At 40.3% G+C, this 13,005-nt stretch overlaps 1 protein-coding gene across 1 annotated transcript in view; it reads right to left on the bottom strand.

Annotated features, from left to right (window-relative positions):
* Positions 1 to 13,005, bottom strand: part of PPM1L (protein phosphatase, Mg2+/Mn2+ dependent 1L) — a 100,453-nt gene that overhangs the window by 24,188 nt on the left and 63,260 nt on the right. The window contains exon 2 of the mRNA XM_054204424.1: positions 1,068 to 1,242. Coding sequence (XP_054060399.1) covers positions 1,068 to 1,242 — 175 coding nt within the window. The remainder of the gene's footprint in view (positions 1 to 1,067; positions 1,243 to 13,005) is intronic.

The following is a 13,005-nucleotide window of genomic DNA, read 5'->3' as shown; positions in this document are numbered from 1 at the left end:
TACTAAGTATAAACTCTCTTTTCGTACCACAAGGCTGCCCAAGGCTGGTTGGTGGGGCTGCGAATGAAGGAGATGGTGTGTTGCAGCTCTCGGCCATGAGTGGTTTAAGTGAACTGGAGAAACAGTGTCTTCACTGCTACTCATCAGGGAGCGCAGTGAGCCGGGCACACACCCCCCTAGGGTGGAAAACACACGGCTTGTCCGTACGGACCACTGTACGCACTGACAGTCCACTCACTGCCACGAATACTAATTCAGCAGTAAAATAATGAAGTGCTCTTTTTGTTTGATTCTTTCTTTACAAGGTTGCATAGTCTCAATTTATTGAAACACCGAGAAACTTGGTAAGATTGAGGGGAGTAGGCAAATAGCAGATATTGGTAGCTATTTTGGAAGACCAGTGAAAAATATCAACAGCTTCTCTTTTTTCCTCTGTAATTGTAAAGACCACCACGCATCAGGACAAGTCTGTGAAGGATCTAAAAGCTGGAAGACATTTCTAACTACTTTAAAACAAAAGGCCAGTAAAAAGTATTAGCTATAACTAAGAAAACCTCCATAATATTAAGACATAAATATCAAAACTGAAAATCCTTGTAACTACATCATTAAAATGCCTCCAACACTCTACAAATTAGCTGGTTTTGGCTATCCACATGCATCACGTCACATTCAAAAATCAGATTCTGTGACTATCCAGTACAGTCTTAGCTAAGTGAGCCTCAAAAATAAGTTAGCAGTGAAGGAGAAACCAGCAGAAACCAGGTCACACCACTTGCAGAGACAATAAAGAGAACCGGCTAGATCAATCAACATCAGTGCATTACAAAGGACAAAGTGCTGTTAAAAAAATAACTGTCCTTTTGGGTAGTTAGCATTCAATCACTGAAGTGGAAAATTTTCTACTTCAACTTGATTTTAGGAGAAAGAAATGTTTCACCGAGTCACCTCATACCTTTGAGGACAAAGTTCAATTTGCCAGCACAAGCACTAGTATGGGGGAGGAAGATTGAAAGTGAGCAATTTTGTTTCAGTAAAATGTAACTTAGAAAGAAACATAAATATACCTGCTTCATCATAGGATACAGTCAATTTTTCCAGCATTTCTCGATCAATTGATAAAATTTGCTGTTCCAGGATGGTTTGGTAAGACAGCACACTGTTCTCCTTGTCCTTCTCATAGTCTTGAAGATGTTGTTTTAGGACTTCAGGCAGGCGGGACTTCACGTATTCTGCTGCGGACTATGTAGAAAAGAGGCAAAGGTTTAATTAATTCATTTTCATTTGAAAAGCTGTACACATATCCATAGCAATTTTTTATTTTTTTTTAAATGTAAAGCATTCTCAAATGTAACTCCTCACAATAAAACACTCTTCATGCTACTAACTGTTGCAAAATCCATAGGTCATTTCTCTGTCAAAAAGACCCCTGCCTGCCCAAAACTTCCTGGGAATCAGGGATATAACGGACCAAATTCCCCTGAGCTGAGGCATAGCCCACTCTTCAGCAGGGAGTTTATGGCAGTCCAGAAAGAGTTACCCATGCTGGACCAGACGCATACCACAACAGCTCAACTTCTTGTTATTTTGAAACTAGAATTGTGAAATATAATCTCTTTATTCTGAATTTTAAAGCACAAAGTGACAGAGTGGAATCACTTCACCTGTTACTGATACACAACCAGGCTCAGACAGGGAGATAGCAGTGACTCTTTAACAGCATTAAAAAATGACATCTATACATGCATCCACCCACAGAAAATTCTTTTAAAGTTTTTTCTCTGACTGCTCAAGGCCATAAAGAAACAGAAATTAACACAAGGTGGCATGGTTGTACCGATGTTATGGAGCCTTGTGCAAATATGTAAATGGTAGTACCTAATAAGAGCATCTGCCCTGGAGAGGTGTCGGTTCCCCCCAGGATCCCAGCCACCACCAAACAGCTCTCTCCCTCGGGGCTTTGGCTCAGACTCCTTGCTGGGATCCAAATACAAACCAGCAGCTGGTTTTTAAGCGTTAGCATCCCTTTCTTGTGAGTATTACACTCCCACTGTAAAAGGGAATAGAAAATCCCTCTTTTTGGCATGGGTTTGGTGGTGGGTTTTTTTTTTTGCTTTCCATCTGAACATAACTGGAAAAGGAAGATGTAGCAAAGGCTGCTGCCCAGTGCTCCAGCTTTCCTGCCAACCTCCAGACAAAAGAGAAAAATAAATGATAACAAGGTTATATCATTTCAGGCCTGGAACTATCCAAAAGTTACTTCTACTCAGCAACAGGCTCTTTCCTGGGTTTATATTTAGTTTTCCAAAGTCAATTGCCTATTAAATTGCAACCTTAAAATATCACTGAAGTCGTGTTCAATTTTTCTGCAAGCTAAGCCATGTGAGACGAATTAAATTGTTCTAGGAAAACTAAACGAACTCTCCACGTGAGTACAGCATATTTAAGGTTACATTTTAATAGTGGTTTTCTTCCAAGGGAAGGCCAAAAGATACACTGTATACTAATCATTTCAGTCCAAGTTCAGGCGTGTGTTTAATGAGGAGCTTTTACTCTGCAGGGGAGTATTATTGTGCTCTCCCTAACAGAGCAATTCTAAAGAGCATAAAACAAAAGCAGAATTTATACATATTAATTTTCTGAAATACGTCTTGTGCCAGACGAGAGAATATTTGTATGCTACTGGCTGTGCACATGTAAGGAAAGACGCCCATCCTGTCACAAAAATCTTGCAGCCCAAGTAAAAGTCAAGAGACAGATGGGTACAGGCAGATGGGAAGTCCATCAGGATGGTCGGTGTGATGGACAGCTGTCGCCAGCCACGTGCAGTCCAATCGCCAAGTTTTTCCATGGGCATCGAGGCTGAGGATTGTACCGATTTCAAGTGTGATCTCACAAGTGGGGTTTTCTTTTCCCCCTTGGTGAGAAGCAAAACCCAACACTTTTGCTTAGTCCACTGCCTTTCACATTACATCTAGATGTCATTAAAGATTTAAACTGTAAAGCAATCATGGAACCGAGACAAACTCCTCTCCTTTTGTAGCAAGAAAGGTGATCAGCCACATCTGTGTAATTACATCCCTAGCTGCACTGCAGTGACAAGACAAACAGTTCTATATTGTATTCACTATAAAAGTAATTTTATCCTGGTTTTTGAAAGTCACTTCCAGTGCCTGGAATATGGTTGAATGGGGCTTTGAGCAACCTGGTCTAGTGGATAGTCTAGTGAGAGGTGACCCTGCCCAGGGCAGAGGGGTTAGAACTAGATGATCTTTAAGGTCCCTTCTAACTCGAACCATTCTATGATTCTATGATAATATTCAAAAAGAAAAAGTGTGAGGCTGTGAGTGCATGTGTTTATGCACATCCTTGGTATTAAAGAAACCAAGAGGCTACGGGGTGAACAAAAATGAAAAAGAAATGTCAAAGACTTCCACCATATCCATGCTTTTCCATCTTACCTCAATTCCCATTGCACAGCCCACAGTATTCAATTTCTGAGTAGACCAGAAGCTGCCCCCGCATCCTTTAGGGATTTTGGTCCAGACTGCAGCCCAGAGACCCATTTGCCGGGATGCTGCTCATGGGCATCCTGCTGGCAGAGCATCCCACCACGCCGGCCAGCCTGCCGGCAGCTCTCTCACTCCTCCTCTAGTTGGTGCTGGGGTCCCCCCAGCTTCCGTGAAATCTATTTTCATCAATATATGTATTTGTGTCACCAGTAGAAGTTAGGGGAAAAAAACCATTTCACTACTTTGAGGCTTCAAAATAGTTTTATCCTCTTTCCCTCTGTATGGTCCCTCTTACTCCTGCAGAAGGAATTATAAACGAAGCCCCCTGGAAAACACCTGACCTCAACCATTAGTTGTAGGTACAACTAATTGTACAACATTTGCTGGTCAGTCTTCCTCACCACCACCCCTATGAGAAAGCAACTTGGAGCCATAGGCACTGCTGCAGTGAGAAATGCAAAGGGTGGTCACTGCTTCAAAACGACACTTAACAGAAATGCACACTGCTGAACACTCCTCTCATTCACAATAACCTCCTATTTTCTGGCAGGAATTTACTCATTTCTTTTATGAAATTGAAACTGCAGCATCCCCCATGAATGTTTCAGTCTGAAGCGCCCTTCTCCAAATAAAATAAAGGATTGACTTTAATACCTAAATTGACTTTAGGGTATTTCATCCTACTATGGAAAACTAATATTTCATATCTATAGAATAAATTTTAAAATATCTACATACAATGAAATTTACTTGAAGAGGTTATTCACAAAAAATCACATTTTTCTCTATTCACTAAAAAAAAAAAACCCTACATAAAAAATCACATCAGGAAATGCTGAAATCCCTCAACTGTGTGGTAACCTGAACCTTAAATGCAGCCATCATCCTTCTGTAACCATCAATCAAATTTGCCCACATCTTTTAATTGATGAGAAACACATATCTAAAGTTAATTTTCTTTTTATAAATTATGCTAACTGCCTGATAAAATTTGCTCTGCTTTTCTGAAGTGTATCCTTCTGGGAGCTCCCTTGTACTTGGGGAAGTAAAGGCCTAAAATAGTTAATTAAAGGCTTCTTCACGAAGGGGCTTCCAAAGTCAAGTGGTGGCTTGTCAAAGCAGTCTCCTTACAGAGTTACATTAGGTGATTTCGGAAAGGCTTTCAACACACAGTAGAGTATTTGGCGTGTGGAAGACCACTGCACCCATAAGGGACAAGGTGCATCCCTGCTCATCTTCATCACGTTCTGCAGGCTGCTACAGCTCAATGCAGCTCGCTCAACCTTTAAAATTCAGGTTTTCACCAAAGCAAACACAGTGACCTTGCATATTTCTGGCACTTGAAACACTCAGGAAGGTCTCTTTAAATTGTATTATCACCGGATGAACACTGAGCAGTGGAAAACCCTCTCCAAGTGGTGATGCCCTGGGAATCCGCTTGCTGTTGGCCCCGCGGTGGGGTTGGGTAGGACAAGCAGGACGGCAGAGTATCGGAGTCAGCTCCCAAATTATGCAGCTCTCCACGCAAATGCTTGCACACAGAGAAGATACACCTCCATGGGCACGCATGTAAACATGCAAGAAGTGACCCAAGTACTCTATGAGAAAACGTGTTAATTAAGATGGCAAGTGTTAAGCAGCTCCACGACCCTGTGAAAAACAAGGACTGCAAACAAGAGCTATGGCAAGATCAGCACCCTGGCACATAAAGCAACTGAAGGATCTAATTAGCTGGAACAGCCATTATTTATACACACAGATTTCCAATCTAAAAAATGGATGACGGAGACTTTACTGCCTCAGACCCACACTCTGCACCGACTCCTGTGATTTACAGGGAGAGGAGGAAAACCACAAATTTATAATCTTAATATTCTTGAGACAATTCATTCTGCCTGCCTGGCTACTGCAAACATCTAGAGACCACAGGAAAATACCGGATCCGTTTTAGAGTGTGGTATTGCTGGTGTAGCACGTACACCAATGAAGGCTTTAAAAAACCATCAAGATTCCTCTATGGCATCTTGCTGCCTCTCCTTTACACACGTTTCCCTCTCCTTCAAAGACATGTGAGTCACAACGAGTTTCCTTCTTCAGAGATGATACGCCATGAGCTGCTGGGCAAGACAGAGTTCACCTTATGAAAAAGAAGTACTTCAACTTTATTCAGCTCCTGATTTATCTCAGGGAAAGAAGTTCTTAAGTAGGATAAAGCGAGTCTGACAAATAAAAGCCTGAGGTGAACAAGTGAACAAGGGTGTAAACCCTGTGGAAGACAGCGTTGTCAACGGTAATCTCATGGGAAGGAAACATAATGAAGAGGAAAAGTGGGATTCATGTGGGGACCCGGTTAGACATCTCTATAAGAACTGTGGAGAATACACAAAAAGGAGCTGGAAGGAATTAGTACAGTATCAAAACTATAATATAACTGGGCGATAAGAGAGGCTCCGTATGTAGTTAACAAGACTAGATTGTTAATGCAGATGACATAACTTACTGAGAAAGGGGGCTATGGAAATAAAGAAATGCCCTGCACATCAAGAGAATAGTTGTTCTTCTAGGTACAGTCTGCAAGAGGGAGACAGACCTGCTGAAAGTCATCACGTAACAAAGAGAAGCAGAGGGCACTACCATAGTGCAGGTCCACCAGATGCCAAATAACACAGATATATTGGATTTTTTTAACCAAGAACTGGAATAATCAACCAAAGGACAAGATGTAATGAAGTACTGCAACTACTCAGATGTGTTATAGGAAATATATTCGTCCAGCATCCTTGGAGTGAGTCTGGAGCAAGCTGGTGATGATAGTTGCAAAGGCCACAGTTTGGCTGTGGGATGTCCCAGCACTGAGGAGCCCCCTAGGATGAGGAAGGCAAAAGACAACTTGCCTGAAAGTGACAATTCAACAAGAGTTCAAGGTTCTTCAGGAAGAAACTGGGACAACAACATAATAAAGACAGAGGACTCTAAAGGAAGGACACTTAAAGATCTCTGAGGCTTGACAATAGAAAAGGACCAACAGCTGCAAGTGAAAGGAGAAAAGAAGGCTTGGGGACCAAACATTTCCTTAGAGAAATGATGCAAGTGAAAAATATCCCAATGCAGAAAAACCCCAGGAATTAACCTGGCTAAGTCATAAGCTGCTCAGTGATCTCAAACTCAAGGACATATACACACAGTCAGAATAGCATCTGAGTATAAAACAATAACAAACACAGCGAAACAAATGGAGGCTAAAGTAAACAAATGACTTGGAGCTAGCAAAGGTAGCAGGAAAAGGTTCTACGAGTCCATTTGTAATAAGAAAAAAACAGGCAAAATGTTGCTCTACTGCTCAGCAGAGTAGAAAAGCTATTGACAGATGATGCCATAAAAGCTGAAATATTTAATGTCTTTTTTTGCTACAGTACTCACTATCTCTACCTTTCTGCGTTCAACTGGCAGCTAATATCAGAGCCAAATAACCAAAATCTTCAGAGAGAACAGGGAAAGAACATGTTGGAAAGTGCTTATAAAGATCAGATATTTTCCATCTGGCTGGGCCAGATGAAATTCATTCAGGTATACAACAGTAACGGGCTGAAACAATCTCTTTAATGACCTCTGCCTTTGAAAATTCACAGAGGATGGCGAGACACTATTTGGAAAGGGCAATGTCGGGGCTACTTTTAAAATAGTATAAAGGGAGATAAACAAAATTACAGACTGGTCAGTTTAACTCTGATGCCTAAAAAATGAGATAAGAGATCAAATGACTTCTACGCACAAGAAAGCACCAAGATTTGTAAGGCGCAGAGAGCAAAGTTGTTCTCTGGGGGTGTAAGGAGACCTGCTAATTCAGTTCCGATCAGCTGCGGTCCAGGGAGCAAATGCTCCCTTGCTCATTCCAGCAAACATGCCCGTGCTTAAAACTCTTAGTACCACTGATCACATCATCAGCACAGACAAATCTTTCATGCTATCCTCTTAAGCCTTAGGGGATCCCAGAGAAATAGACTTCCATGTAAATTAGGATGCTGAATCCCATACAGATTAAGTATTTCAGAGAATCTTCCAGGATTAAGATGCATCTTCAGAGTCTCCTTGGACGCAACACGTGTGTTTGGTGCTCCTGGGGTGAAGACGTGGGGTATAGAAGCCCATCACTGCCACCATCTGACCCTCATTCACAGCTCACTCATTTCAGCACTCACGGAAAAGATTTCAAATAGAGGTGCTATGATGCTCTAATGATCCCATTCGGAATTTCACAGTCCACATTTCAGACTAGCACTCCTTAGCAAAAACACTGTTATATACAGGTTTCTGGACTCACATCTTTTAAAAAAACCCCAAACACAAAAACCCCCCACCCACACAGTTCATTGTTCTAGAACAGTGCACTTAACTTATTAGATATCTCCCAACGGGATGGTAAAAATCATGGCATAATAAGATTGTGGACAAGAAACATATTCCAGAGAGTCTGTGATTTTTTTTGTAGCGATGCTATAAGGCTTTCCTGTTTATTTCCAAAAAGTACAGTACCAAAAAATATATATATTTGCATATACATACATACATATATATATATTAAAAAAATCAGATTGCTAGGTTAAAGAAATCATATCTCAGATTAAATAAAAGACCTGAAAGTCAACCTCCCCCTGACTCACTTCGCTCTGGTGGACATGCCCCTGCTTCCAGGGGCGAACCAGGACAACTTTATGAGCACATTCTCCCTGCCCAGCCAAGCTGTTTTCAAATGCGGTGCAGCATCGGGTGCATCTATTTGTTCCCATTTTACTGTCATTTCAATAGCCGTTTCTTGGTGTCCTTATGCTCTGTCAGGTGCTTACTATAGGCAAGAAACAGTTAAAGAATATTCTTTGGGTTTCTGCCTCCCTGAGAGCTAAACTTGCTGCAGCCAAACCACCTTCTCAACCTATTCACACTGCAGTGCAGGAAAGGCTGGTGTTGACTGAAGTAGATAGAAGAATGGTGCCTCCAGGCCCACACGTGCCACTTCAACTGATTTCAGAGAAGTCCACGTACATCAGCCCGGACTCTCACATCTTGCACTCGTATTTAGGATCAGATGCCTCCCCTTCATCAGCATGAACCACAAATAACTCCACTGAAGTCAGTGGGATTTTGCTGAGGCAAACCTCTTGGAATAAGGACATGAAGCTATGAATAGTTATTTAAAAGGAAAACATATGATAGCAAAACATAATCTACTCTCAAGAGGATAATACAAGATCTACAAATGGCACCAAGACATTTTGCCCTCTAAAGCAAGGAACTATTTAAAGAACAAACATGCCAACAGAAATCTGTTAGTAGAGTTTTCCTGTAATACAAACTTTTGGTAAACTTATCCTATTATTTCTACTAAAAAGTTTCTTTTTTCTCAAAAATAAATATTCCAGTAAATAATTTATTATTGATCAATATGTATCCTAGGAAAGCCAAGCTCATAATTTTAAACAAGGTTATTAGCAAAAGTATGATATCTGAAAATGTTTGGAGAATACAGAAATTCTCTCCTAGGACTTTCAACAAGACTGAACACCGAAAACACCACTATTATTTTGCAATCCATGCACAATTTATTTCCATAGCAGGAAAAACATTAGCCTCACAAACACGTTTAGTTAATCAGAAGCTATATAATCATGAGAAAATTAACCTGATTCCAAGGAGATGTATAAAGTTCAAATTAGTATTCGCATTGGATTGTCAGAGATATATTAAATCCATAATTACAGTAATCCACAGCTGCTTCAACTGTAGAAAATAATGAATTGCCCAGTGAGAACTGGTGTCCATGAAATGGAAAGAAAAGGCCATCTGTTGTGGAGCTTTGCTCTGACTTTATGCTTTGAGCACAGAGAGCTTGATCTTCTTTGACACAGTCTATATGTGGATTTATGGCTACAAGCAATCCAAATAACCATATCACCAAACAGAAAGGATAAAAATAAAAAATGATGATGATTTATGGCTTTAAATTACGCATTTCAGTTTCTTCCCTAAGACAGCACTTGTCACTCACTTTTTAAATAGCCTTATTTAAATGTCCTAGAATGAGAAGCAAGTAAGTCAACAAAATTTGTAATGTAAAAATTACATGTTCTGTTCTCCCTCCCACTCCCCCCAACATTAGTCATATAGAAATGTGTGACATTGCAGCGAGCACACACGCGAATGTTGGCATGGTACTCGTTGATCTAAGACATGGATCAGAACAGGTGAGAATAAACGCAAACCCATTATTTTCCATCTTCCAACGCGGGAGTGGATAGTGAAATACTTGTACAAGCCTTTTTTTTTTTTTTTAATAACTGATTTTAAATAATTAATGAAAATTAACAAAGACATACTCCATGTGATATAGCCAAGCAGTCACTCATTCTACAGATGAGGAAACAAACAAAGCACAGAGACTGATTTGTCAGAGATTTCACTGCAATTGGCAGAGCTACAAGGAGTGCCCTGGAATCTGGACATCTAATTAAAGGATTAATTTTATCAAGGAATGGGGGACCATTATGATTATCTTGTCTGGCATCTTAAATCAGGACCACAGGACTTCCCTGTCTCATTGTTTAAATGAATAAGTCATTTTGAAAAATATTCGACTTTGTTTCAGAGGCAGAAAATCTTCCATAGCCCTTGGAAGTTAATTATCCTTACTGTTAGAGGATAAATTCACATGCCACAGAAAACGTTCACATTATTTCCAACCTGAATCTGCTATTATCTGTAACTTTCAGCCACTGAATCAAGTAAAATGTCTGCTCACCTACATTCCTCTTTCTCATGTAAATACATGCAAATTGATCAAATCACCCCATTATCTTCTCATTGATAAACTCAATAGATGGAGCTCATTGAAAGGCACATTATTACATGTCACATTATCGTGCACCCTTTCTAATCTCTTCAAGCATTCATATGGTTCTCCTTTGAACGCTCCTATTTTCCAACTTTGTTCTTTACAGGTAATCATCACAGCAAGGCAACGCACCATGGAGAAAGACTTACTAATATCAAAACCATTTCTTTACTTTTATTAACCATCTGCATTATGCTTATCGGCTCACCATTGCCTTGAGATCTCATGTACAGTTCATGTAGCCCCTACATCTTCTTTTATGACCTACACTGTGCAATGTTAGATATATAGGCTTACAGTTGATTATACTGAAATGCACATGAATATACCCCCTCAACAATTTCTTTTTATAATCATCCTGAACTCCATCACTCCATTAAACTCGAGTTTAATCCCTTTAATATACACTGTATTAATTTGAAAGTATTCAAAATAGCACGTATATCTAGTCAAAACACATGTTCTCTCGCAAGTTTTGGCTAACTGCTATTAAAACTATTATTATTGATGAAAACAATTAAATGCTTGAATTCATACAGTCATGAAGTGGAATCCTACTCGCAAGGAAATCAAGTATATCCTCATCAATGAACCTGGATGATGGGACAGAGTGCACTCTCAGCAACTTTGCAGATGATACAAAACTGTGAGGAGCACTTGATACACCAGATGGATGTGCTGCTGTTTGAAGGATCTGGACATGCTGGGCAAATGGGCAAACAGGAACCTCATGAAGTTCAACAAAGGGAACTGCAAAGTCCTGCCCCTGGGGAGGAACAATCCCATGCACCAGTACATACTGGGGGCTAACCAGCTGGCAAGTTGGTTGAAGAAGGACAAGGGGGTTTTGGTGGACAAGAAGGTGACTATGAGCCAGCAACGTCCCCCAGCAGCAAAGAGGACCAACAGCACACCGGGCTGCATTAGGCAGAGTGTTGCCAGCAGGCTCAGGGGTGGTCCTTCCAATCTGCTCAGCACTGGTGAAATGCACCTGGAGTGCTGGGTCCAGTGCCGGGCTCTCCAGTACAACAGAGACAGGGACATACCGGAGTGAGTCCAGTGAAGGGACACGAAGATGATTAAGGGACTGAAGCATCTGTCATGCAAGGAGAGGCAAAGAGAGCTTGTGACTGTTCAGCCCAATGAAGAGAAGGCTCAGGAGGATCTTATCCATGTGTACAGACAGAAATGATAGAGCCAGGCTCCTCTCAGCCGTCCCCAGTGAATGGCCAAGAGGCAATGAAACACATAAAATTCCATTTAAACCAAAGAAAAAACTTTTGTTATGGCGAGGGTGCTCAAACACTGAGGCAGGCTATCCAGAGAGGCTGTGGAGTCTCCTTGCTTGGAGACAGTCAAAGCCCAACCGGGCATGTTCTTGAGCAATCTGCTCCAGTTGCCGTCTCCAGCAGAGGTTGGACCGGATGGTGTCCAGAGGCACCTCCAACTTCAGCCCCTCTGTGACTCTGTAAAAATGCTTCCAGAGAATTTATTAGGATGGCTATTCCACACAGTATATTTATTCTGGTTGTTTAGACAACTGCATATATGCACGAAAAAATGTTTAGTAAATACATTAAGAATAATGAGAATAAGAGGAATTAGTACCCTAATAAAAGGAGATGCATTAGCACCTAAATTGCATATGCACAGACACAAACTCTGAATCTTAATTGTGCTAGGAAGCCAATTATTATTCATGCCCTTTTTCGGAGGAGAATTAAGATTAGTGTGTAAATTAAACTGAAAATTAGCCACAGACAAAGCACTTATTTTATAACACTCCTGTTAGTTTTAACAAATAAGAAGCTGAAGCTTATTGCAAAGGTGATGTATTTCATAAATCCCCGAAGACACAAGCACAGACACAAAAGACAAGCAATAATTATGACTACCATGTCCACATGGCCGTATCTAAAGGACATTAATATTTGGTGTATGAGACTAATATCTCCACTTGCCAAAAGGCAAGATTTAGCTAATGGAACAAAGCAAAATACATTTGAATGAATTACTAAAAAAAAAATAGGTATGTCAAGATTTAACCCAATTTTTATGCTAATTGGTTGTAACTATTAATATAGATAAGCTGAATATTAAATTAGGAAGTGTTAAAAAAGGTTTAAAAATGCATGAAAATACTTATCCATTACCAGTTAAGAGTGCAGAAAAATCTGGGTCCCAAATTACGATTTATGGTCGCAAGTGATTACTAAATATAAACACCTATACAGCTACACCAGCAGGGATTGCATTTGCTGAAGACCTGCCAGAAAAATTTCACCCAACCAGGAAGAACTGAAACAATTTCCTATGTTACTGTATTCAAATCTAAGCAATGGGGGATCTTTATTTTTTTATATTGGCCTTAAGAAAGACAGAAGCGAGAGAAAGAGAAATAACACTGAAAATAATGGTTGAAATGTTATAAAAACAAGTAACTTTACAAGAGCATTGAACTGCTCAATTTGCAAGCTAGGCATCAGGCATTTTTTGATATAGAAAAACACTGCCTGTTGTATTTTACTGAGGTCATCAAGTTCAACACAGAAGGTGAAAAAAATCAGTTTTGCAAAATGACTGCAACTTTGTGCAGCCCCCGAGAAA

This window comes from Rissa tridactyla, chromosome 6 (genome assembly GCF_028500815.1).
Source record: "Rissa tridactyla isolate bRisTri1 chromosome 6, bRisTri1.patW.cur.20221130, whole genome shotgun sequence".
In the NCBI taxonomy this organism is placed as follows: Eukaryota; Metazoa; Chordata; class Aves; order Charadriiformes; family Laridae; genus Rissa; species Rissa tridactyla.
This window is presented reverse-complemented; position numbering and strand designations above follow the sequence as displayed.